The 27,531-nt window shown below is 49.7% G+C and overlaps 1 protein-coding gene across 1 annotated transcript; it reads right to left on the reverse strand.

Annotated features, from left to right (window-relative positions):
* Window positions 1-1,458: 1,458 nt before the first annotated feature.
* Window positions 1,459-17,624, reverse strand: Chrm1 (cholinergic receptor muscarinic 1). The gene is made up of 2 exons (XM_027408376.2): window positions 17,210-17,624; window positions 1,459-3,957 (listed from the first exon to the last, which is right to left on the reverse strand). The coding sequence occupies exon 2, from the start codon at window positions 3,885-3,887 to the stop codon at window positions 2,505-2,507; it is 1,383 nt and encodes a 460-aa protein (XP_027264177.1). The 5' UTR covers window positions 3,888-3,957; window positions 17,210-17,624; the 3' UTR covers window positions 1,459-2,504.
* Between the last annotated feature and the right edge of the window lie 9,907 nt (window positions 17,625-27,531).

A 27,531-nucleotide genomic window follows, 5' to 3' on the forward strand; every position in this document is an offset into this window, starting at 1 on the left:
GATCTTTTTAGATAGAGCAGGACTCTTTTGGGGCCCAGGGTATACCAGGAGATGCATTCCCCAGCTAGAAACTCCAAACTAGCTCTCAAAGTCCAAAAGCTTCTGGGAATTCAATTCAGGCAGCGAACAGTGTGGGATGAATCCCTACTCCTTCCTCTGAGAGCTTTTTTTTTTTTTTTTTAAATCCCACCTAGGACTTCAGCCCTCTAGGATAGTTTCCGCCCCCCTCAAACTTTAGCCTGTACCAGAATCACCTTGAGGCTGCTGGTTACAGACAGCTGGTTTCCATCCTCAGAATTCCCATTTCAGTAAATCCATGGTGACCCCAAGAATTTACCTATATAAGTTCCCAGGTGACAGCGGTGCTCCAGGTCTGGGTCACTGTTAGCTCAGCAGGCCTTGTTTGGCTCCTGGGAATCATGGCAAACCATTGGACTATCCAACCTAGAAGAAAATCTTTGCTCATCTGTGTACCCTGGACCACACCAGATAATCTATTTTGAAAATATAATTTGTGGTAGAGGTCATGGACCACACTCTAACAGTTAAACCTCTACAGGGGCTAGGTACTAACTGAGGTCAGCCATGTGGACAGTCAGCCATACCCCTATGCCCAGCCTCTAGTAAAAACGCCAGGCATCAAGGTTCTGCTGGGGATTTTCTGGCTGGCAGTATGCTATACAGGCTGTCATATATCACTGTTGGAGAATTAAGCATTCTGTGACTCCCTGAAAAGAGAATTGGCATCTTGTGCCTAGTTACTCTGGGACTCTGCTCTGTGTACTTTCTTCTGTTGTCATTTGCTTCTGAATGCTTTCGTCATGACAGTGACTCTAGTGGCTTTGTAGAGTTCTGTGTGTTTTCCCAGCAAATCACTGACATTAAGGTTGGTCTTGGGACTCTTAACTGCTCAGGGCTGTGAGGTTAATCTCTTCAGGTTCCTTTTCATTAGACTTTGGGACCCACCCTTACTAATATTGTGGCTTGGAGGTTACCCTGATGGATGGCTTTGGCCTAGACTATTGTAGGTTTGTCATCTCCACAGTCTAGGGGTCAGGAGGATGTGGACTACCTGGAAGTCTGGGTGTTTCGGGTCTTAGTTTCCCCATCTACAACGGAGTTTGGAGGAATTCTGTTTTCTCTGGGCATGGTAAGATTCTAGAGCAGCTATGTACGCAATACACAGGGGCATTTCACCTAGCCACTCATTTCCAGAGGTCAGGCCTGCCGACTTTAGCACCACTCACCTGAGCCACGGGCCCCAGGGTGCTGGGACCCACAGGCTTTAGCCATTCGGTGCTGTCCTTCCTGGGTCCACCTTAAATGCTGCAGCCCACATTCTGCATGCAGTACTTGTGCCTTCCCTGCCCCATCCAGTCCTGGCCTTGGGGACCAGGGCCTGGAGCCAAAACAGGGAGGAATTCCTCGTAGTGCCCGCTGCTGGTTACGTGGCTTTTATTCACAGACTCAGCATATGCTGAGGATGGAAGGACAGAACATCTGGGGCCAGCAGGGCCTGGGGATTAGGGTGGCAGGGAGGCCATGCATAGGTTGGACTAGGGAGTTTACAGAAGAGAACCTGCTGGCTGGGCCAGGCCTGTGTGGGGCAAGACTGGAGGCAGGCAGCATGCGGGAGGCCTGGCTAGATCCGCCCAGAGCAGATCCACCCAGGTGGTGGCTGTGAGCCAGGAGGGAGGGACCCAGGTTACTTTGGGGCAGGGAGAGAGGAGGATGGGTGTGGGACTGGATAGCAGGCACCTTGTCCCCCCTCCCCCCACCCCAGAAAGTGGCATAGTGGGTCATTTAGGACACCTGACATCTGGTCCTGCTGCAGCTTCGGGACTTGGTGTGTTTAGTCAAGCTGATCTCCTCTGGTATCATTGTCCTGCTCACGCCTGGACGTTTGCCTTGGAGGTGACTCACATGGAGGTGGCCTGGGGACATTTGTAGGGAGGCTGGACAATCCCGGAGAGTGTGCCTAGGGCCTACCTTGATGGGCTATGCCTGTGCAGGGAGGGGATCTCCACCTCCACCTGGTGACTCCACCAGGGGTCACCAGCTCGTTCTATCCCAAACTTGGTATCAGCTCCCACCTGCAGACCCAGGGGGTGCTATCTCCCATTGCAATCTGGGCCCCCTGCAGGACCAAGGAAGACTGCACCGTTAAACTACTTGCCGGCCCTGCTGACTCCTGACTTCCTGCCTAAACGCAAACAGAATCCAAAGCCCGGATCCTCCTCCTCCTGGGCCTTCTTCCTGGTGAACAGCCTATTCCCACACAGCAGGGAACAGAAAAACCAGTTCCCCGGGTTTCACTCCCTGTCTGGGAATAGCAAAGTTTGGAAAGCTAGCAGTCTCTCAGGGCAGTCCAGGAAGGTGACCCAGGGGCCTGGGAAGCCAGGGGAGGCCTAAGCAGGGCCCTGAGGCTGAAGATACAGCCTATGGACACTTTCCACCGTCCTCTCCCTGGAGCTGGGGTGAAAGGATGCAGGAGAGGGAGGCCATTAGCATTGGCGGGAGGGGGTGCGGTGCACAGAGCCAGGGCGCTTGGGGATCTTGCGCCAGCGCCGCTTGTCCCAGCGGCAGAGCAACAGCAGGCGGAAAGTGTCCCGGAAGGCTTTGTTGCAGAGTGCGTAGCACATGGGGTTGACAGTGCTGTTGACGTAGCACAGCCAGTAGCCCAGCTCCCACAGGGTCTCGGGAACACAGTTCTTGCAGAAGGTAGACACCAGCACCATAATGTTATATGGTGTCCAGGTGAGGATGAAGGCCAGCAGGATGGCACTCAGGGTCCGAGCCGCCTTCTTCTCCTTGACCAGCGAGAAGGTCTTTCGCTTGGCCAGTTGTTCCTTTCCTCGGGGTTTTTGGCTCTTGCCACCTCGCTCTCGGCCTTTCTTGGTGGGCCTCTTGACTGTATTTGGGGAGCTTTTGGGGGGCTGCTTGGTTGTTGCCTGTGCTTCAGGGTCTACCATGGGCATCTTGATCACCACTTCTGAGCCGGGTTCCTCGCCCTCAGAGGAAGTGAGGGACTCCATGGAGCCTTCATCCTCTTCCTCTTCCTCTTTCCAGCTGTAGGCCTGCAGAAGCCTGGGCGTCCGGCAACAGCGACAGCAGCGGCCAGGAGGGGACTCCGGTGAGCCCTCAGCCCCTGGCTGTGACCTCTCTGAGCTGCTGCTGCTGCCACCACCTTTTCCTGGTGTCTCAGAGCCCTGTAGGGCTGCCAGCTCCCTGGCTCGGTTTTCTGTCTCCCGGTAGATTCGCCAGTACAGTGTACACATGACAGTGACAGGGAGGTAGAAGGCAGCCATGGCTGTGCCAAAAGTGATGATGGGTTGGGAGAGGAACTGGATATAGCACTGCCCGGCCTGCACTGTCCGCTCCCCAACTAGGTATTGCCAGAAGAGGATGGCTGGGGCCCAGAGGACGAAGGAAACCAACCACGCCAGGCCAATCATCAGAGCTGCCCTGCGGGGAGTGCGCTTGGCTCGGTAGCTCAGGGGTCGGGTCACTGAGAAGTACCTGTCAAAGCTGATGAGCAGAAGATTCATGACAGAGGCATTGCTGGCCACATAGTCCAGGGCCAGCCAGAGGTCACAGGCCAGTGTGCCCAGAGCCCAGTGGCCCATGAGCAGGTATGTGGTATAGAGGTTCATGGAGAAAGTGCCAATGATGAGGTCAGCACAGGCCAAGCTCAGCAGGAAGTAGTTGTTGACTGTCTTGAGCTCTGTGTTGACCTTGAAGGAGATGAGTACCAGCAGGTTGCCTGTTACTGTAGCCAGAGACAGGAGGCCTGTGGTGATCCCAATGAAGGCCACTTGCCAGGGACCCTTTCCTGGTGCCAAGACGGTGATATTGGGGCTGACAGCAGGGGGCGCTGAGGTGTTCATTTCAGCCAGGTGGGATGAAGGGGCAGCCCCTTCCTCCAGTCACAGGTTTTCCTCAGAGAAAGGGCATCACCTGAAAAGAGAGGACAGGAGCTTTGGCTGGGCCACTGGGCATCTCTGGCAATTCTGAGTGGAAGAGTAAAAGGATACAGCCCCTGCTCTCTCAGAGCTCCAGGCCAGATAGCATCACCTTTAGGCCCCGGCACCTACACACAGTGGCTAACAAATGCTTCCAGCCACAAGGAGATTGGGCAGTAAGCAGCATGGGTGGCCTCGACAGCTGAAAACTAGGGATCTGAGTCTTCATTCCAGTGTCACCATTCAGACTCCGATCTTCAACTTAGGAAATTGTTACTAATTCTGGCTTCAAAAAGAAATTAAAAAATATTCATTTATTTTTATTTTATGTGTATGAGTATTTTGTCTGCTTGTATGTCTGTACACCATGTGTAAGCAGTGCCCGAGGAGGTAGAAGAGGGGCATCAGACCCCCTGGAACTGGAATTACAGACATTGTGAGCTGCCTTGTGGGTGCTGAGAATTAAACCTGATCCCCTGGAGGAGCAGCCAGTGCTCTTAGCTCCCGAGCCATCTCTCCAGCCCCTAAATCCTGTTTCCCCTAAATTTCATGCAGCCGGAATTGGGAGAGTTACTTTGTATACAGTCCTGCGAAATTTTCCAAGTACTTCACTCAACCTTATTAGAGCCTTCATTTAAGAAGGGCTTGCTACATGCCAGACACGGTGCTAAGCGTCTAATCAAGTTATCTAATTTAACTGTCCTGCTCATCCTTAGCAGGAAGGTCCTTGTCATCCCTTTCTCGCTGGAGGCAATGGTGACTGAGCAGCCTCAGCCTCCACTCTAGTGACAAGATGCTGAGTGGGATTAGAGCCTGGTTCCTCCATTTGCTGTGCATGGGCTGTTCCAGTGTGATTCTTTCATTAAATAGAGTGATGGAAAGGAGAAGAAGGCTCCAGAAAAAAGAAGAGGGTTGGGAGTGGTGGCCCACATCTGTAATCCCTGCACTTGGGAGGAAAGGCAGAAGGATAGTGCTTTAAAGTCATCCCCTGCTACATAGTGAGTTTGAGGACATCTCTGAGCTACAGGAGACTTCCGAGTGAGATACGCGGAATTCATGTATATGTGTTTATGCATACATATTCTTCCATGGATTATATGTGAAGCAGGCAACAGGGATGATGGCCTCAACTCCCAGCTAGGTGAGGGTCTGGCCCCAGATGGGGAGTGGGAAGCTCCCCTCCCTCTTTGATCTGTTCCTGGACCCCAGCTGAGAAGAGGGCAGCATGGGGAACAAGAAGATCCCTCAGACTTTTCTGGGATCTGGAGTGTAGCCCAGGCACTAAGGCTTCATAAAACGAAAGGCCCAGAGGCAGGGGAGGCCCACAGCCAAAGCAAAGGAAGATGGAAGACTGAAGGTCCCACTCAGCTATAGCCTAGCTGCTGTGGGACTTGGTGGGTCCTTTTTTTGTGCCCCCCATCTGTCCACTGAATAAATTTAGGGTCTTTCTAGTGCAAAGCTGTGACCTTTAGGATTATACTGTTTGGAAGATCCTCAGGGGAAAATGTTGAGCAAAAGCCTTCCAAGCCCTGGTGTCACTTGGGGACTTGGTCTGTGACGAGAGACTAATGTGTTGTGCCTTTGAGCATGTATGACCTGGAGTATGTGAGGCTGAAGTCATCTCCATGGCTCTTGGTAAATTGTCATTGTGATAGAGCTCTCAGCACAGGGGAGATCAGTGTGTGACAACATGGCCTGTGGCCATCAGTGTGTGCACATGTGTCTGAGACACTGTACACTTGAGGGAGTATGTATGACACCACAGTTAAAGAGCCTAGACTCCAGAGCTAGGCCACCTGCATTTAATACTACACTCGATGTTAGCTAAAAGGCTGTGGGAAATGTAACAAACAAGAAGGTGTTGGTATTGCCGTGTTTTGTTTTGTTGTTTGAGACAGGCTCTCAAAATTTCTATGTAATCAAGGATGACTTTGACCACCAGTTCCTTCTTATCTTCCTCCCCAAGTGCCAGGACGGCAGGCGAAGCCTGTCTGGGTTTGAATCCATGCTTCACCATTTACCGAGTAGGTGACATTACTAGTGATGAAATTTACAAAAAAAAAAAAAAAAAAAAAATCATCCATAGGTGCCGGAGAGATGCTCAGCAGTTAAGAGTGCTTACTGTGACCAGGTTGGTGGCGCACGCCTTTAATTCCAGCACTCCGGAGGCAGAGGCAGGCAGATCTCTATGAGTTCGAGGCCAGCCTGGTCTCCAGAGCGAGCACCAGGATAGGCTCCAAAGCTACACAGAGAAACCCTGTCTCGAAAAACCAAAAAAAAAAAAAAAAAAAAAAAAAAAAAAAAGAAAAAAAAAAGTGCTTACTGCTCTTCCAGAGGACCCAGGTTCAGTTCCCAGACATGGAGGCTTGTAAATGTCTATAACTCCAGTTTCTGAGGATCCTACAGCCTCTTCGGGCCTCTGTGGACACTGCACACAAGTGGTACATGGACATATATGCAGGGAAACACTTATATTCATAAAATAAAAATAAGTAAATCTTAAAAAAAATCACTACAGTACAACACCTACACCTAAGGCTCAGGGGAGGAACAGAAAGATTGTATAAGCCTGAGAATCATGGAGTTTGCTGTAAGATGGTGTCTTGTAGGAATGTCAGAAGATACACCCATAGTCTCACCAGCACAGCTGTCTAAACATGAGCTGAACGAGGACGACAACAACAGACATGCTGAAGTGGTATAAGGCTTTGATACTACACAAAAAAAGATCTACAGGCAACCAAGGAATGCTGAGATCGAGAAAAATAATTTTCCCCAGGAAGAGCACAGCAATTGGTTATCTAATACCAACTGGTCAGCCTTGAAAACACATACATACAAGTAACATTATACAGACTGAGAAAGTTGTATTTATGTATTTAGTGTACACACACACAATGTAATGAAAATTAAGGAAAAAGAGGGAGGCCATGAATTTGCAAGGGAGCAAGGAGGGGTATATGGGGAATTTTGGAGGGAGGGAAGGGAGAAATGATATAATCTCAAAAATGAAAGAAATACTTTAAAGTAAATCATTCGTTCATTTATTTGTGATAGGATTGCATGTAGCAGAGGATGCCTTCCCTCTCCGTATAGCAGAGGGGGAGATGACTTTGAACTTTTGATCCTGCTTCTACCTCCCAGGTGATGGGATTAAAGGCTTGCACCACCATATCTTATTTTATCGATTATTAATTTATGATCATTATTTACTAAGTGATGTAATGTCTATAACCATAAATTCCTCCACTAAGATGTAGGCATTACTAAGACGGTTAAGCTAATACCTCAAGGAACTGTTATGAGAATTAAATGAGTTTTTGAACATCAAGTGGTTAGAATGGCTTCTGAGGCACAGTGAGCATTGGGGCCCCACTAATTCAGTCTGTGTAGGAATGAGGACCCCCTTCTGCTTAGGAGTGGAGCAGAAGTAATAGTCCTCCCCAGGGATGAGTCCCTAATTAGTTATCCAACACCAAGAGGTCGGCCCTGAAGTCATATGCATACAAGGAACACTAAATGGACTGAGCAGGTTATATTTATATGTTTAGGTATACATACATACATATTATGTAGCAATAACAATTAAAGAAAAAGAGGCCATGATTTCGAGAGGGAGCAGATTCTGGGGGTTCACAGGAAGGACTGGAGGGAAGAAAGGGAAGGGAAAAATGATGTGACCGTATTTTAATTAAAAAAAAAAAATCTCTCCTAAGCTTGGGGTGGTGACACATACCTTTCATTCCAGTACTCAGGAGGCAGAGGCAGTCAGATCTCCATGAGTTCAAGGCTGGCCTGGTTTACATAGTGAGTTCCAGGACAGCCAGAGCTACAATGAGAAACCCTGTCTCAAAAAACAAAACAAAAAACAACAACAAAAAACCTAGAGTGTTTGGGTACAGGCTGTGTTAAATCACTTGTCTAGCTTGTCCAGCATTCACACGGCCTGGGCTTCATCCCTAGCACAAGGCCCTAAATCTCTGATAGTGCAACAGTCGTGATTGATAATTATGGTGTTTGTTGCTGTTAGACAGCTTACCCTCAGCCACTGCTAAAGTATTTCTATACATTTATGCATTATCTTATTTAACGGTGTGTGTGTGTGGTGTAAGGACTTAGACATGGGGCCTTATACATGCTCAGCAAGCATTCTACCAGTGATCTGCAACCACATTTAATCTCTCTGCCCCACTTCTCCCCCCCCCCCCTTTTAAGACAGAGTCTCATCTAATGCAGTCTAGGCTAGCCGGGAACTTACTGTGTAGCCAAGGAAGATCTTAAACTTTTGATCATCCACCTCCAGAATGCTGGGATGAGAGGCACAGGGTATGATGCTAGCTTTACATGGAACCCCATGCCATGTAAGCATTCTACAAATTGAGCTGCATCTCCAACCCCCACACTGAATCTCAGTGGGAACCTATGACTTAGACACAAGTTTATAGATAACAGAACTGAGACCCAAGAGAAACAGCAAGAGACCCTGCAGAAGAGCACACATGAAATGTACCATCAAGACTGGGTCCCAGTCATTTTTTTTCCAGTGAAACTTCAGTTACAAGAATCTATCACTAAACAGAAAAAAACCAACCAAACAAAAATGCACAAAACCCTGAACAAACACAACAAAAGAACTGAACATCATTGGCGACTAACTCACCAATTTGAATTTTAAAAGCATTGCACTAAAACACAATTTGCCTCCCACCTTCGCCCCCACAGTGTTACGATCCAAACCCAGGACTTTGTGCAGCCAGGCAAACATTCTGCCACTGAGCTACAGCCCCAGCTCCGGAGATAGAGTCTTGCTATGTAAACCCAGGCTGGTTTTGTACTTGCTATGTAACCTAGGCTGGCCTTGAACTCATGATTGGGCCTCTTTCCTTAGCCTCCAGAGGGTGGGATTAGAGGCATGAGCTACCACATCTTGCAAAATACGATTTATCTTTTTTGCCGAGTTTTGTCACACCCCTTCTAAACTAAAGTCAGGTAGTGGGCTAGAGGCTGGGATCAGGTTGGGGCCTTCCCTGGTGGCGTTGCTGGTGGTCATTATCTTGGGAATTTGCCTTCACAGCCAGTGTCTTTTATTTTCTGAACTCAGGGCTGTTTAGTGGCCATTTCATAAAGGGAATAACTGAGGCCAAGCAACAGGGGATAGAAGGTGTTACCAAGGTCTCCTTGCTTCTAGACTGAGTGCACTCCCTCCATGGGCTTTGGAGCAGCAGAGCTGAGCAAAGACTTGTAAAGGAGCTTGACTAGATTCACTGGCTGGCCTAGAGACTGCACCTTCCAACTGCAGAGGCCTCTTCAGGCGTAGGGCAAGGATGATGTGTATCTTGGCCACAAAATTTAAAGGTTCTCCCAAACTTGGTAGTAAATAAACTAATATTTTATGTAATATGAAAAAAATCAATGCAAATACAATCTATGATGATTACAATGTTAAAGGCAGGATCCAGCCCTGCACTTGTGCAATCCTGACTTGTTAGCTTTACTCCCAACCTGGCCCTAGTTCCCATGGAACTTTATTTACAAAAAGAGCTAATCTGTTGTACTGACTGACTGATTGATTGACTGACTGAGACAAAGTCTCACTATGTAGCCCTATGTAGCCCAGACTGGCCTTAAACTCAATTATTTTACCTTAGCCTTCTAAATTTGAGGATTACATGCAAGTCTGGTTTGCTATTTGATTTTTTCTTTTTTTGTGCATTAGTGTTTTGCCTGCATGTAAGTCTGTGTGAGGGTGTCAGAGCCCCTTGAATTGGAGTTACAGTTATGAGCTGCCATGTGGGTGCTGGGAATTGAACCCAGGTCCTCTGGAAGAGCAGCCTGTGATCTTAACTGCTGAGCCATCTCTCCAGCCTCTTGTTATTTGATTCTTTTAGAAAGTTCCAGACTGGGTGTGGTGGTACACACTCCTATAATCCTGGCACTCTAGAGGTAGAGGTGGGAGGATATGGAGTTCAAGGCCAACCTTGTTTACATAGCAAGTTTGATGCTAGCCTGAGTTGCTTTAGATGGTCTTAAGAACCCAAACAAAGTGGGAGGCAGACAGGTGGATCTCTGAGTTCAGAGCCAGCCTGGTCTACAGAGTTCCAGGACAGCCAGGGCTACAGAGAAACCGTGTGTGTGTGCGTGCGTGCGTGCGTGCGTGCGTGTGTGTGTGTGTGTGTGTGTGTGTGTGTGGTGTTAGATGACAAAAAACAAAACAAAAAACAACAAAGCAAATCAACAACAAAATTGCAATTTTATCTTTCTGTGTTATGAAGTTCTCTCTCTCTCTCTGTCTCTCTCTCCTTATCTGTGTCCCATTCTCCCCCCCACCCCCGTATTGGGGTATTGGGACATGACCCAGAACCTTGTACATACCAAGCATGTGTTTTACCATTAATCACACCCTATACCCCAGTGAACCCTCAAATTTTGCTCCAAGGTGAGTGCCTCACTTGACTTGTCCAAGTCTGGGCATTAGGACCCTTGGCTGTAGAATGGCGCTCAGTGCCGCCCCTTCCTCCGTGTGTTATTGGCACAGTCTCCCAACTGTTCATTCCCTTCCTGCCCCTCACTTCACAGCTGATGAGTGGAGTACCAAAGCAGACACATAACGGACAACCTCTGCCCTTTTTCCTGATTCCCTGTCCTCATCTACTTGTCACAGTGTCCTGTCTCCCAGCCCCTATCCCCAGCTCCTCCCTGGTTCTTTTTTTTTTTTTTTTCCCGAGACAGGGTTTCTCTGTCTGTGCCTTTCTCGGCTGTCCTGGAACTAGCTCTTGTATCTTGTAGACCAGGCTGGTCTCAAACTCACAGAGATCTGCCTGCCTCTGCCTCCCGAGGGCTGGGATTAAAGGCGTGCGCCACCAGTGCCTGGCTCCTCCCTGGTTCTTAATCTGCTCTTTTGCACAAAGGAGGATGTGGACTATCCTAGCATCTCTGGGACATGTGCAGGGTCCTGAATGCAACATCTCCAGTTGTTTCATAGAGAAGGCCCCAATCCCTAAGTTGAAGCCAAAGGCTCACTCAGGTCCCTTCACTGGGAGCTGCAGGGACATCAACTCTAGGTGGGAACATGGTGACCTGTTGCCCATCACAAGCTTGTGGCCATGAATAATTAAAGTGCTTTAATTTTTCTTTTGCGACAGGGTCTCACTATGTAGCTCTGGCTAGCCTGGAACTTACTTTGAAAACCAGGTTAGTCTCAAACTCTTGGAGACCCACCTTCGTCTCTGCCTCTGGGTGCTGGGAAGTGAACCATTGTGCCTAGTTAAAGCAAATACTTTTAGTACAGGACTCTAGAGAGAAACTATCCAAATATCCTTGGAGGTGAAGAGGCTGGCAGTCTTGCCTGGATGGCTAGAAATCCCTGCTAAATCTTTTTCAATTGTTACATTGGTAGCCACCATACTTAGGATAGTCAGGCACTTGATATACACTACTCCCCTTCATCTGTAGAAAGCTTTTTTTTTTTTTTTTGGAGACAGGGTTTCTCTGTGTAGCTTTGGAGCCTATCCTGAAACTTGCTCAGTAGACCAGGCTGGCCTCGAACTCACAGAGATCTGCCTGCCTCTGCTTCCGGAGTGCTGGGATTAAAGGAGTACGCCACCAACACCCGGATCAAAGCACTCTCATCTCTGTATAGATGAGGGAGGTGAGGCTCAGAGGGCTACGTGGCTTTCTGATGGTCCCACAGGAGTCAGTAGTGTTGGGATTGTGACACTAACTTTTCGGCTTCAAGGCATATGTTTGTTCTAATTGGCTAATTGCTCTGTGTCCCTCTAACATTTTCTTCTCACTGGGAAGGTTTGAGAAGAAAGGCAGAGGCTCTGGGAATGAGTCACATTCTCACCACACTCTGGACCTTCCACCCTCCCTGGTGATGCCGTTCCCAGTGGTCAGGGCCCTGCTTTCCTGTCACAGTGAGAGCAGGGTAAAGCACTAAAGTTTCATGGTGACGTCATGATGATGCACTGTAGTCCTTGCCAAGCAACCTTGGCAGGTCTTTGTCACCTTAGCCGCCAGGTGTTGAGATGATGCATCTATGTTATTATCCTTAATCAACTTGTTTTCTTTCTTTTTTCTGTCCTGGGCATTGAACCCAGGGCCTTGCATATGCCAGATCTCTTCCTCCCTCCCTCCCTCCCTCCCTTCTTCCCTCCCTCCCTCCCTCCCTCCTTCCTTTCGGACAGAGTTTCATGCAATCCAGGCTAGCTTTGAGCTCCCTATGTGCTGAGAATGACTTTGAATTTCTGTTCCTCCTGTCTCTACTTCTCAAGTGCTGGGATTACATGTAGGTGCTATGACACCTGATTTATGGGATGCTAAGGACTGAACGCAGGGGCTCTTGCTTGCTAGGTGAACAGACTACCAATGGAATTACATTTTCAGCTGGTTTTTCAGTTTGCTTTCTTTTCTTTTCTTTTTTTTTTTTTAAATTGTGTTGTAAGTGTTCTGTCTGTGTGAGTGCAAACTACATGTGTGGGTGCTGGTAGAAGCCAGAAGTTGAGCACCCGATCCCCTGGAATAGGAGTTACAGGTGGTTGTGAGCCACCTGCTACAGGTGCTTATAAGTTATTTACTTTGAGGTCTCACTACTTAGCCTAAGACGGTCTTGAACTCACAGCAATTCTCTTGCTTCAAGCTTCTGGGAGTATAGGCGTGCACCATCATGTCTGGCCTTGTGTGTGTGTGTGTAAGATGAGTTGTTTTCTCACTGCCTATGCCAGGCTAACTGGCCTGTAAACTTCCAGGGATTCTCCTGTATCTCTCTCCCAGGGTTACATGTGTTTGCTTTTATGTAAGTCCTGGGGGTTTGAACTCAGGGCCTCATGCTTGCATGACAAGCATGTTTACTCACTGAGCCACTTCTAACTCTTGCCTGGGGGAGGCTCACTATATGTTGATGGATACTGGAGGATGGTAGTTATGAATTACTACTACCAGTGACTGTAATTGTCCAGGGGCTGAGACACAGGGTGCTGGGGTTCAGTGGTGGCTCCAGAAGTTTTATGAACTAGCGACTCAGTGTTAGCTCTCTGGTTGAAAGGGGAACTTGATGCTACATTCACAGAGCACATCTTGTCAACACATTCATGGACAGGCTGGAGAGATGGATCAGTGGTTAAGAGCATGGGCTGTTCTTATAGAGGACTGGGGTTCAAGTCCCAGCACCCACATGGTGGCTGACTAGTCTGTAACACCAGTCCCTAGGGGATCCAATGCCATCTTCTGACCTCCAGGTACTAGGCAGGAATGTGATGAACAGACATACATACAGGCAAAACACCCATACATGGAAAATAAAAATAAGTACATTTTTTTTTTTCTGAGACAGGGTTTCTCTGTGTAGCCCTGGCTGTCCTGGAACTCATTCTGTGGACCAGGTTGGCCTCAAACTCACAGAGATCCACCTGCCTTTGCCTCCCGAGTGCTGGGATTAAAGGCCTGTGCCACTACCTCCCAGCAAAAAAAAACCCAAAAAACAAAAAACAAATCTTAAACAAAACAGAAACAAACATCAATGGAAAGAGCTGATGGATATGGATTGCAGGGTGGGTCAGGCAGAAACCCCTTACGATGATCCTTAGCTTCAAGCATTTGTTTCACTGACTTTAGACAGGTCTTGACCTGAGAGCCCTTTTGTAGGATGGGGCTGAGTTTCTATATGAGTGTTTGTGTGTGAGGGTGTGTGTATTGCTGGATGAGGCTAGGGGATAGTGGGGGTGAGCCCATAGCTTTGTGGGGATGGGCAGGATCTTGGAGCCTTTCATGTTTTGGGCACAAGAAGGTGTTAAGAAATGGGGAGAATGCTTTTCTGCCCAGGACTGTGGCCTCCTGATGAAGACTGTTGGGAGCCTTTAATAATATTACTATTATTATCATAGCAACTGATATTTACTGGCTGCTTGAGTATACCAGACATGGCTCTACGCATTATATGCATAATTTAATTTACTTGTTATAACTCCTTGAGAATAGATTCTATTATCTCTGATTTGCAAAAAGAGGTGACCTTAAAGCTTGTCAGTGATGCACTTGTCTGACTCTGAGCCCCTACTCTAAACTGTTCTTGATAGGGTGTGCAGGAGATTTGCTATAGTTTCTCCACCTATCTCCACTAGGTTGGCCAAACCCTAGCTTGAATCAACCAACAGTCCTGGATTTTGAATCTGGCCTATGTATGTGACATTTATCTGTGTGATGAATAATGACAGTGTGGGGGTAGGGGAGATCTAGCAATGACTCTGATGGAGAGGAAAGGTAGGGGCTCTGCTTGCTTCATTTACTGCTTTATCACAGGACTTGGGACATAGTAATTGCTCAACAAGTATTTGTGAAGAAATAGATGAATGTATATGTGGAGTGGTGGTGGTGGTGGGGGCTGGGCTCCTTAATGACATCAGATTCTGGAGGTTGAGAATGAGCCTGAGGGGATCAAGAGCAGCTCCAGAGAAGGGTTTAGGGGTCCCTCTGCTTTTATGACCTCTTATCCAACAGGCTTCTGTTCTTTTGGGTAAAAAACTGTCTGGCATGAGAGCATGGGAGAAAAAATAATAGAGAGCCTCGTGCAATGGTTTAAGAAAATCCAGTCTTATTGAGAGTCGAAGGGAGGCTAAGTGAGGTCCAGGGATAGATGTGGGATGGTGCTGGTGGTGGTGGTGGTGGTGGTGGTGGTGGGGTGTGTGTGTGTGTGTGTGTAAGTTAATGAGGGTGGTAGTGGGGTGTGTGTGTGTGTGTGTGTGTGTGTGTGTGTGTGTGTGTGTAAGTTAATGAGGGTGGTAGTGGTGTGTGTGTGTGTGTGTGTGTGTGTGTGTGTGTGTGTGTGTGTTTAAGTTAATGTGGGATCCAAGAGTTAAGAGATGAGGTCAGTCTCTAACACAAGGCAGGCCAGACTGATGACTGCCATCGCCCTGAACCAATCCCTAGGGACTGGGGATCTGGCTGGTGAAAGGAAGGGCAAAGGGAAGAAGCCACTGTGGGAGGAGAAGAGGGCTGGAGAGAAGAATTCCTGAACATTAAACTTGGTCAAGGAGTGAGAAGGGGAGGCAGAGAATGGCAGCATGCTGGTGAAGATTTAAGGAGGAGGTGTGGGGCCATCTTGTTATTCTGGGGCTGGAAGCTGTCAAAACACCTGGCTGGGGCACAGATAACACTAGGGAGGAGATGGGCTTCAAAGAGGACCTCACATATGTAGGAAGTAAGGAGGAGGTCCTGGTCCAGGCCCAGAAGCCAGCCTTTCTGGGTGGCTCACCCTGGGTTAACCTTTCTCTTCAGGTGGCTCTTGATTCCTTAAAGGTTCTTAAAACTTCCACCCTGGTCCCCTGGCCTTGGAAACAATGAAGTAAATAAGTGGAATTAATCTCTCTTTCTCTCTTTTTTTTAGTGCTCAAACCACTACTGGGAGTGCCAGCTAACCTAGTGGAGGTCAGTGGCCATCAGTTAAATGCGTTGTAAATACACCGCTGATCTGAAAGAGGAGCATCCGTCCTAGAACCATGGTCCAATTTGCTCACTGGTGATGGGCCTTGACTATTTGACCATCATTAACCAGGCTGGGAAGAGCCTAGGTGTTAGCAGGCTTCAGCCTAGACCTTGCTCTGCAAGTGCAGCATCAGAGATGCTGGGCCCCCTCATCCCTCTCCCTGCATGTCCCCAGATCCTCACTCCTTGCACTCCCCCCTTTTCCTTTCTTCTCTTTCTTTCCCTCCCCCATTCTTGTAGTCATCACCATGGCATCACAGCAGAGCAGAAACTCAGCGATTCACCCACCTCTTCCCTGCTTGCCTGCTTGGGAGCCCAAGCTCCCTCCTCACAAAGCTCACTACACCCTTCCCTTCCCCATTCTAGCCCATCTTCCTGCTCACAGAGGAGGTAGCACAGTGTTGTGTTGAGGGTGAGGAGAATGGGTTCAAGTACCAGTGGGACTGCTATGTCTCCCTTCTATGGCCACGAGCCTTTCCCTTCTCCTTTTTCACCCTCATTCTCTCTGACCGTACATTAGGACAGCTCCGCCTAGACCTTTCTGGACACTTAGGACTTCCCATTGCTTTGGTGGTCAAGATCCACTAAAGCCACAGCCACCAGCTCAGCAGGGAAATCAAGAATGATACCCTCTGTAACCCTGTTCCATCATCGCCTCCTCTTGTGTATCTCAGCAGCTATCATGGTTTGCCTAGTAGCTGAGGTCTAGGGATAGCGATCCTTCCTTAGACAGCTCATGGAGCAGCTGGTTACCCTGGGACAGGAGACTGGTTGGCTCCTGGAGACTGCCTGAGTCCTTCCAGCCAGTGAGACAGGGGGCACTGGGCCAATGGGGTGGAGCTGCAGACAGATGTGCACTGTAGGAAGAAGTGAACCCCTCTCCACTGGCACTAAGCACCCCTAAGGTGTACAGGTCTTCATGAGCCAACTGCCCCCCTCTCCAGACATCCGACTTAGAAGCGGCAACTGCAAGAATCAGAGCCCCTGGCTTCAACTCATCCTTACTGGAGTCTGAGGACACACGTGCGCATTAGTATCATTGTATTGCCTGAGACCCTTGTATTGACTGCGACCTGCCTTGCAAGAGCCAAAGATACTAAAAAGACAGGGAGGTACCTCTGGGGCCCCTGCATGCCAGGACCATATTCTCTGAATGATGTGGCTGTCCATGTGCTTATTTGTCTCCAAAGAGCAATGGGGCTCTTTGCCTGGTCTCCTATTGGCTTCTGGCCCAACACCCACCTTGGCATCTAGCTTGTCTATCTGGCCAGCAGCCTCATTTAATCCATCTTGGGGGGGGCTGAAGGTGAATGGGGGGTGAGATTCAGGGTGCCCTGAAGGAAGAGAGAAGGAGGTGTCCCCAAAAGTATGTACATGGAGTCATCCTTCAATGGGGTGCTGGTGGCAAGGGCTGCCTCCTGCCCCTCCCCTTCTGCTTTAGGGTGTTGGGGGATCTGCTAACTACATGACCATCTAATCTCTTCCGAACTCTAGTTTGAGTTTCCTAAGAGGGTCTCCATCTCTTCCGCCAACTGAAGCCCAGAAAAACATAGGATGAATCCACTGAAAACCAGCAGGCAGTGTTTGGAGCAGCCAATACCCACTGCTACAGAGCCCTCTTGGCCTCTAGACCCCTCCCTGGCCACCTCCCCTCTCAAGAGTCCACCCCATTTCCATCTCATCCTTGTCCCTGCCCTGTCCCAGAGGACCCTGCTGCTTCTACACCCAGCTCAACACAGCCCCTCCCAAACCTTTCCAAATGTACTCACCATGGGACCGGAGAGGGGTCTGTAGGGTCCTCCGCTTCACTGCTTTTCCGGGGGGCCTGCAGCGTCTCCTGGGACCCAAACACCTGGCTCCCGGGGGGGAGCTGCGCCCTGTGCTGGCAGCGGGAGAGGCACAGCCAGTGATTGGCATGTCCCACCCCCTGGCACGCCAGCCTTGGGGGGGAGGGAGGAAGGGAAAGAGAGGGAGGGAGGCAAGGGAGGAAAGAAAGGGAGAGGGAGCAGGAGGGAAGCCTCAGGCAGCATCTGGGGTTGGACTAAGTCCTGGAGTGTGCCCCCCTTGTCCACAAGGGCATCCACTTTGAGCCTTGAGAGGGAGGAGGCAGGACATGAGGAAGGAGAGCCCAGGAAGGCTAAAAGTCCAGGAGGAGAGAGAAGGCGGATACAGGGAGACAAACACCCACACCCACTGCACACAGACTGGCGGCACACACACACACACACACCCTCACAAAGGCACACTCTGTTTCCCGGGCTCCTTCCCCCACCCAACCGGAAAGCCCCCAACCGGAAAGCCCCCAACTCGTGCGCACCATGTCCCAACACACATGCCCCGTTATTCACATGTCTGCTTCCTTTGCACATATGCCCTCCCCCCATGAACATGCCCACGCACCCACCCACCCACCCAGCCACACACCCTGCTCTTCCTCCCTGCTGTGAGGGAGCTAGATTCCTTCTGTTTGAAAATGACACATTGGGCCTCACGTGAGAGGTTCCAACTTGGAACAGACCCAGAGGGCTGGCGCACCCGCCCTGGGGCTGAGTGACATGCCCACATGCTGGGCAGTGTGCTCTAGTGTCTGCAGAGCTCCGGTGTGAGGCTATATGGGTGTCTGGTTTGTGGGCAGTTGGGGGCTGTGTGTCTGTTCCATATGCTGTTTAGTGTCCGGCATGTGTGCATCCCTATGTGCTCATGTCACCATGCAGTCTAAGTACATACAGGTGTGACCCTGCCAGTCCAGCCAGAACGCACGTGCGTGCGTGTGTCTGTACTCACTGTGTGTCTGAGTGTTGCCCAACTGTGGAATTGGCTAATTCTGACAAAGGAGGCAGCATCTACCTCCTTGCCTGCTCCACCCCCAGCTTCCCCTTGGAAGACAAACAGACAGGGAGACAGACAGCTCTCCTCCCAGCTTGTCAAACTGTCTCCCCTGACTCCCACTCTAGGTTCACAGGTGTGTACCTGTGAGCCACTCCTCCTCTCCTCTCAGCCCACAGTTCGGCCAGCAGCCTTCCCCCAGTCTGGCGTGGATTTCTGTGTTGAGTTTCTTCAGAGATAGAGACGTGTGTGTGTGTGTGTGTGTGTGTGTGTGTGTGTGTGTGCGTGTGCGTGTGCGTGTGCGTGTGCGTGTGCGTGTGTGTGTGTGTGTACTCTTTGTCTCAGAGACCTGGGTCAAGCAACGCCCAATATAGTCCTCTAGAGAGTTCACCATAGCGGAGAATTAGGAAAGCTACAAACTCCGGTGTTCTTTGCCTGATGGGCTTTGATGAAGTCGTGGGTGGGAGGTGGGAAGGACTGAAACAAGATCACCTTTATATAGGAGAGAAATGAGAAAGCTGAGTACCGGGTGAGCCAGTCTGATGTTAGGTACCGGGGGCTCTAAGCTCAGGGTTTTGGAGTCTGGGGTACAGGGTTGGGGCCCCTCTCCATCCTTCCTCCTTATTTCATTTTCCCACCAAGCACCCTACCCCAGAGTTGAGCTTGGAGTCCAGGTGCCTAAGGAACCAGGGAAGGAAGACACTGCCGTTTCTGGGGCGTGGGCCAGCAACCACGGGTCACAGGTGGCAGGTATATGCAGGGACGTCAGTACTTTTTAGGAGCCAGGATGCCAAGAAGCACCCAGTGTGCCTTCTCTCTGTGTTAGGTTGGATACTACAGCTGAGGGGTGGGCAGCAGGATCCAAGCAACTCCTTCTCCCGCTCTCGGGGGTCATTAAACCCCCAGGGTTAACTCACAGCCCAAGGAGTCCCTGCGGAGGGATGCCCCCTGCTGGGCTGTCCTCAGGTTGCGACTTGCGGGTTGGGAGAACAGTGGGGGTGCGTGTACTTGTGCTTGTACACGTGGTTTAGAGTGGGGGAGTTAGGCCTCCACATCCATTTCCGAGTCTGAATCAAGCTTCCTCTTTGCCCCCTTCCCCCAATCTTCTTGGTCTCCCTTTTTCTCCCACCGCCTCTGCACATGTCCCTTTAGAAATAAAAACACTTATTTTGTGGGCGGGAGGGGAGGGTGTCCAGCTTTCTCCTGCCTCCTCCTGAGTGGCCCCCACTTTTGGCCCACGCAGCTTTCTTGAGTTTGTGCGGCTTCAGAAGGGGGCTCTAGCCCTGTCCCTCCCGTTGTTGGTCATGCTTTTTGGCGCTCCTGCCTACCTTGGCTAGGTCTCACCTTACCAGGCGGGGAAACTGAGGCACAAGGGAAGAAAGGAGGCAGCGCGGGGAGAAGCGCTCCCGCCCGGCTCGCTCACCACCCCCGCACTCGAGCCGGATTTAGCCGCAGGGAGGCTGGGAACATTGTCTTTATTTTAAGCCGCCGAGTGCGGCACGAACGCGGCTGCTCCCGACAAAGGGCTTCGCTATGCGGCTGCAGGCGGCGCACGTGGGGGTCCGGCCCCGCCCCCGCGTGACCCCCTCTCCAGCAGCCCTGACCCTCTGGTGCTTTCCTTTCTGTTCAGGTGCGGGCGGGGCCTATGCAGGACTCCCGGTCTGCGCTCCTGCTGGTTGCTATTTTTGATCAGCTTTGGATGACTCGGCCCAATCAAAAATGCTTCCAAGTAGAAAAAGAGCGAAGTTGTCCTGGGTTCGAATCCAACTTTAGGTTGGTTCATTCGAAGTGCCCGGGAAGTTAGAGCTAGTCTCTAGGTTTCTTTCATCAGTGACATCGAAGTAGGAGGACCTCCCTTGATGGGGCGGTGACATCAAACGGTGACCCCCACAGCGTCTAACCCAGAGCGAGCCATTATTATTACTTACAATAGGCTTTGAGCGCTTACTCCTGCCGGGCGTTGCTAAGCGCTTTACATGAATTAACTTGTCGCTCACTGTGTCGTGTGGTAGGCTTTATTATTCCCATTTTACAGATCGAACAGATTCACAAAACGGCACGTGCCTCGGGCTTTGTGGCGGGCTTCTGTGTGCCCCGACAATCCTGGGGTGGGAACCCGGTGGCAACTCCCCGGCTGTAGTTTGAAGGAAGAACTAGTAATTTCCTTAATACAATTTAAAATTCGGGGGCTCAGTGATTAAGAGCACTCGCCGTTCTTCCAGAGGACTCGTGTTCAGTTCTCAGGACCCCATGGCAGCTCACACTGTCTGTAACTCCACTTCCAGGGGATCTGGCACCTTTACACCAATGCACATAAAATAAAGTTAAATAAATTAAGATTTCTATTATTTCGTATGGTGTGGGCGCATGTGTCTGTAATTTAGAGCTCAGGTGGAGGTCAGAGGATAGATATACTTGCAGGAGTCAGTCCTCTCCTTCCACCGTGTGGGTCCTGAGGACTCAATTCAGGTGTGTCAGGCTGGAGGCAAGCCGCTCCCAACCTTGAGCCTCCTCTCAGGTCAGGATAGTTTTGTTTTCAAAGGCCTCCTTGGTGTGGGGAGTGTTTGCGTAGAGCACTGGCACCATCTCTTTACTTAAATCCCCACCTTCGGCTTCGGCTTCAGCCAGGGACAGCATCTCAAATCTCGCTAAATCTTTCACTTCAGGGTACCTCTTACATTGTATTAAAGGAGAGAGGCCTGGGAAGGGAGGTTCATTCTTGCTGTTTTACCCGGCCTGTGATGTGCGGGTAGTCCTGAGGGCCCTTGTGGAGGGCGGCGGGTCAGAGGTGCCACCACTCAGGAAGGCCGCCAGACGACAGCCACCTCTTCAGTTCAGCCCACCTGAAGTCTTTAGTGTTAATCTTCCCGGACCTTCCCCTCCACCCCAGCAGACTGCTTTCTAGATTTAAAAGGCAAAGCTACAATCCAAGGTTAGACTGCAGATAGGCCAGGGCAGACGCAGCCATACCAAGATTATAGGTCAAGAAATCGAGGTTTTACAGAGATAAACGAACGCAGACACAGTTCTACTCAACCAATGTTTCTCCTTCCGAGTCGGTTTAGTCTGGCTCCCAGCAAGGGAATGACCGGCAAGCAGTCACTTACAGCCAGGAGCCGTCTGGGATCTGGGTCTAGGCGAGTTCTCCCTATCCCTATGGGAGTTTAGGCGGCACTCTGGGTCTGGTTTGGGATTCGCGAACTAGGAACTGAGATAATTTCAGCCTAAGCCTCAGAACTGTGCTCTCAAAAGGCGTTTCTAAACACCTGGTTTCTGCCTGCGAGGATAGGACTCAGAGTTCAGGTCTCTAGTGGCTGTCTTGGAATGGACCACACTCTAGAAGCGCGGTCCAGATCCAGGGAAGAGGCAACTGGCCTGAGCCGAGCCTTCTATTCAATTCTTCATAGCCAAAAACAGCTCGGAAACTCATTAATCTTCGCTCGGTTGCTGGACACAGGGCCTCAGAGCTCCCACCATGGGGTAGCTGGGTCCTGGCTCAGATCTAGCTTCACGTGAAACTGCTGCTTAGGAGCTTGATGGGTCTTCAAAATTTTTCCCTTTGTGTGTGTGTGTGTGTTCCTCTGCCCTGCTCATGCTGTTCCCGCCCTTTCCTCGCGTTTCCTCTAAGAATCCAACGTGTAGATTAAGTCCCATGTGTAGTTTTAAACTAGAAATCCATGACAGTGAAGTCTGAAAGAACCCAAAGGTCGGCAAGAACCTTGGTCCTGTGCAGGCTGATTAAGTCCATCAGCGGAGTGGGTGGAGTCTGTGCAGAGTTGGACAGCTGCTTCCGAGGAGCGCCAGGGTCCCTCCATCCCTCCCACTGCATCCAATGCCAGGTGGACCCAGAGGGCCGGGGTGGGTGCCTGGGGTTGGATACCCTGCACCCATTTTTTCCCTCCTTGGAAGGAAAACAGTAATGCTTTTCCTTGGTGGAGGCATATTAAGAGAGGTAACACCACTGCCACCCAGAAGGCGAGAGGAGCTGGCTGCAAGGGTACTGGCTATACAGTTAGTTTATAAACCCTAATTGTTTGTATGTATGTATGTATGTATGTATGTATGTATGTATGTATGTATGTATGTATGTGTGCCCTCGAAGGTACAGGCACACTGGAGCCAGGACACCCATGGTGCCAGAGATGGAACTCAGGTTGTAATACTTGGCCATAGCACCTTTACCCTCACTTTCAGAAACTCCTCACTGCATTTTCTCACTTAATCTTCACAACAGCCCCATGATGCAGGGCAATTTGGTTCCTATTTTGCTGACAGAAAACAGACCTGGAGAGGTTAGGTTAATTCAATTTGCTGTCTGTACCCCTTCACAGTTTATAGTTTTTGCCCCCAGCTTGGAGCCTAACTAGCTGAAAACCCTCTATACCATTTGCAAGGAGAAAGGACATTCCAGGAAACCTAAGGCAAAGTCTCTACTGACCATCATTCTGCAGGAATGATAATAGTGGCAACAACAATAATGATTATTATTTTGAGACAAGATCTCATGTATCCCAGGCTTGCGTAAAACTTGCACTGTAGCTGAGAATGACCTTAAATTTCTCATCCTTTTGCCTGTAGTGATCACAAGAAGATAGTCACCACACTGGTTTTGTATAGTGCAGGAGGTAGAACCCAGGCCTCTTGAGTACCAAGAAGTACTGAGCTCTGCAGCCTCAGTCTTCACTCAAACTCTCTTTTTTAAAATTTTATTTACATTAGTATTTTGCCTGCATGTCATGTATGTCTGTGTGAGAGTGTCAGATCTTGGAGTTAGAGGAAGTTGTAACTTGCCATGTGGGTGCTGGGAATTGAACCAGAATCCTCTAGAAGGGCGGTCACTGCTCTTAACCTCTGAGCCATCTCTCCAGTTCTGCACTCACAGTCTTTAATGAAAACTTTGTGCACCATGCATGTGGTGGCCTGGTTTTCAGAGTTTTGAACTAATTAAAAAAATGTATTTTTTGGCCAGGTGGTGGTGGCGCACGCCTTTAATCCTAGCAATCGGGAGGCAGAAGCAGGGTAATCTCTGTGAGTTCGAGGCCAGCCTGGTCTACAGAGCGAGTTCTAGGACGGGCTCCAAAGCTACACAGAGAAACCTTTATAGTGGGAAATTACCAATACGCAGTCAGGTAGAAATATAAGGGCATTTAATAGGGAAAAGCCTTACTTACAGAGCAACCTAGCCAGCTGGCGTGGCAGCGGTCTGTACGCAAGCCCAAAAGAGAGACAGCAAGAGAAAACACAATCACACTACGTCACCCTGACCACGCCCTCGCAAGCGTGGTCAGGCACACCTGTAGCCAGCCCCTAAGTAGGTGTGGCTACAGCTTCCCCTACAAACCTTGTCTTGAAAAACCAAACCAACCAACCAAACAAACAAAACCTCTGTTTTGTAAGTGAGGAAACTGAGACCTTGAGAGGTTCAGGAACCTGTCTAAGCTCACACAGCTGGTAGGTGCAGATCAGGCCACTTGACTTCTAATTATTGCTTTTGCCTTTATCATGAGGGTTCCCAGATGTCAATATGTCCACAGCATCTGCCCTGCCCCTTCTTTTCTCTCTATCGTATCTGTGGGTATCTGCCTTTGTGCTAACGCCTGCAGATCCTGGTCCTTCTTCTGCATGCCCCTTCTCGCCCCCCTGGCGCCTCCTGTCAGTTTCAGCACTGATGGGGGCCTGACTAGGGCAGAGATTGATGAGATGAGAGGACCACAGGCTGCCTGTTCACTCAGTCCGCTGAACACTCAGTGATTAACTCTGTGGAATTGAATTAAGGCAGAAGCTCCTGGACTGGGCCAGGGAAGGGGGAAGGGCTCGTGGAAGCGGGGCTGGCACCAGTGAGAGCGAGCAGCAGCTCTTTGGTGCTGGTGCAGGTTTATAAGGGCCTGGAGTCCTGATCCCAAGGGTATGGGAGCAACCTTCCTTGCTTTTCCTATCCCTTTTCCACTGAGACTGGGCATGTCTGAGCTCCCCAGCTTGACCAAGAAAGGAAGTCCTTTCCCCAGGGAGACCACCCAACAGAACATGGCAGCAAGCAGGGAGAAAGGCAGCTGCTTTGTCTGTTTGGGTTTTGGATTGTTAGAGGCCAGTGTATTTGGGCCCCAAGCCTCCTCAATTCTTGGGTGACTTTGTGTTCCCAGATCTTTCAAATCTGTGAAGGACTTTCCCCTTGAGCACATGTCCAGCCTGATCTGGCTTTCTTAACCATAATAGCCAGTGGAGTGGTTCTACAATTGCCTGAATATGGCAGTGGGCTCCACAGTCCTCATGAGGATTCTTGCTAATTGGGGAAACAGGCCTCCAGAGTGTCACTAACTTAAAGACCATACAGTACAGCCCATAGCACCTCCTACATCCTACAGACTGGCAATCAAGTTCCATCCTAAGAGAACAGGCTACAGTCTGTGCCCAGCACTGCAGGCAATACTGGGAAGGGAACAGAAGCCAGAGATAGATGTGCACTTTCCTCGGCTAGGTGGGATGAGATGGACTTGGGAATGCTTCCAGGAGCAGCAGAACCCACAAATTTCCTGGGAATAGGAGTGGGGGAAAGGTGAAGAAAGGCAGAGGGATGCCAGCTGATGGTGGTACACCATCTTTAACCTCAGCACTCAGGAGGCAGAGACAGACAGATCTGTGTGAGTTCAAGGCCGCCTGGTCTACAGAGTGAGTTGCAGGACAGCCAGTACTACACAGAAAAACCCTGTCTCAAAAAACCAAAAAAAAAAAAAAAAAAAAAAAAAAAAAAAAAAAGCAGAAAGGAGGTCAGTGTGTAAGTTGGGACCCAGTGAGGAGGATGTAGGCTTGGTGGAGGAGGAAGACCTGGTTTAAGAAACTGTGTAACATATTGGGGCACCAGAGTGGGCCAGACTGGGACCCATAGAGAACCCTGTCTGTGAAAGAGGAGTCATGGCCTCTTGCTGGTCTCTGTCTGTTAAGCCTCCCACCCTCTGTTAGTCTGTCCACACCCTTGGCAGAGATGAAGGCAGTGACATACTAGCCACCGCCAAGGAACCCTACTATTTCTCTTGTTCTCTGGAGATAGTCTCCCTGGGCTTTGTTTGAGCTCTGCCTCTCTCCTCAGATCCCTCTTCTTTGAACTACAGTTTCCAGAGAGGTAGAACAGGAGGCTCAGCCAGCACAGTCCAGTTTTCTGGATTTTTTTTTTTATTGGTTTTTTTGAGACAGGGTTTCTCTGTGTAGCTTTGGAGCTTATCCTGGCACTCGCTCTGGAGACCAGGCTGGCCTTGAACTCACAGAGCTCCACCTGCCTCTGCCTCCCGAGTGCTGGGATTAAAGGCGTGCGCCACCAACGCCCGACAAGTTTTCTGGATGTTAATAGGTGTTATGCATAGGAGGAAAAGCTTTTTATGATTATTCTCACAGGAAACTATACTAGCTAGATGGTTTAGTTGTTCAAGATGTTTGCCTAGCAAGCCTAGAGAGCTGAGTTTGATCCCTGGAGTCCACAGAGAAGAGGAAAGGACATAGCTGAGTCCATGACATTGACTCTGAGTGCCACATGCATGCTGTGATATGTGTGCTGCCCTCCATCATGGACCCATACACAAACATACAATAATTAAAATTGAAAACAAACCAGGGCCTGCAAGATGACTTGGTGAGTAAAGGAGATTGCCACCAAGCCTGAAGACCTGAGTTCCCTCCCCAGAACCCACACAGTGGAAAGAGGAAACCAATCCCTAGAAGTTGTCCACTGACCTCCACACATGCACTGTGGCAGCCCCTTCCCTACCTCAGTAAATGTAATTAAAATCCCTTGGGCTTTCTTTCCAGTGGGAACCTAGCAGAGCCTTTCAAAGTCAAATGTGTATTAACTTTTGTTTTGAGACAGGGTCCCAGAGGGCCTTGAACTTCATTTGCAGCTAAGGAGGACCTGGGTGTTCTGATCTTCCTGCTTCCATCTCCCCTGTGTTCAGATCACATAAGTGGGACACCAGGTTTTCCTTCCTGCAGGGCCTTTTTGATGTGGGGGTTTCACTGGCCTGGCTGCTGAGGATCATGCTTGGGTCACCCCTGACTAGTGTACAGAGACACCAACTCCCCCCCCCCCCCCCAGCTCTGACACAGGATGGTTTCAGGCCCGAATTCCTGTCCCTTCAAGGGCTTCCTTCCCAGGCCTCCACCTTTCCTGGATGCTTCCCATCTCTGGGTTGTTTCCTCTGTTCTCCTGAGGGTGCTCTTTCTTGTGTGCCAGGCTTCCTGTGGCCTCAGACACACTCCAGCCCTGTCTTCCTTCCTTGAGCCTTTTTCAGTGTCTTGAGGGCCACTATTTGAGGTCTCCTGGCAGGGGTCAGCATGGTTTCCACCCTCCCAACCAGACTGTAGTTTCATTGTCCTCAAACCCAAGATAGCCCCAGATTTCATAGGCCGACTCTCAAGTCCCAGCCCCAGTTCTCAATCAGGCTCTTGCGTGAGAGACTCTGGTTCCCAGCTCTAAACTGTTCTTTAACCCACACCTCCAAGTCCCAAATCTTGCTTCCTATCCATGGCATCTGGCTTTCCTCTCCTCAGAAACCTCAGAGTGATTTCTGAGACTCTGGCTCTTAAGGGTTAAGAGTCAGTCCCTTTTTCTCTCTAGCTGCAGCTGCAACCTACTTGGCTTTTGGGCCTAGGCCAGATGAGGACAAGTATTTGGAGTAATTCTATCCTATCCCTAGCCTGGTTTAAGGTGAGGGAACCCCTCGCAGAAAAAAAATTACAAGCAGGAAGAGTTTAGGCAGGTAAGTGTGATGTTGTAGTGGAGGGTGTTGGGTTGTTTCAGTGGATTTTCTGTCGTCAGTAACAACAGTACCAGGAACTAGATGAATTATAAGGAAAAGAAGTGTATTTTGGCTTATGATTCTGGAGGTCTAAGGTTAAGGGGCTGTATGTGGTGATGGCCCTGAGGAAGTCCAGAGTATCACATGGCAGGAGACATGGGGTACTCATCTTACGCATGTGTGTGTCTGTCTGTTGGTCTCCTTATGACGATGCAATATTAAATCATGGGTCAGTGCTCCACACCGATGACATCTAATCTATTGTTTAATTTTTAATAAAATTTTGCTTTGTGTGTGTGTGTGTGTGTGTGTGTGTGTGTGTGTGTGTGTGTGTGTAGGTCTGTGAATACCTTGCAGGATTTGTGAGTCCCAGGGATTGAACTCAGGTCATCAGGTTTGGGTATAAGCTCCTTAACCCACAGAGCCATCTCAACAGCCCACCACGTAATCTTAATTACGTCTCAAAGTTTGCATCTGTAAGC

This window comes from Cricetulus griseus, chromosome 3 (genome assembly GCF_003668045.3).
Source record: "Cricetulus griseus strain 17A/GY chromosome 3, alternate assembly CriGri-PICRH-1.0, whole genome shotgun sequence".
Lineage (NCBI taxonomy): Eukaryota > Metazoa > Chordata > Mammalia > Rodentia > Cricetidae > Cricetulus > Cricetulus griseus.

What these genes read in the sequence shown, in the direction of transcription:
- Chrm1 (XM_027408376.2), bottom strand. Translation starts at nt 3,887, where the DNA reads ATGAACACCTCAGCGCCCCCTGCTGTCAGCCCCAATATCACCGTCTTG.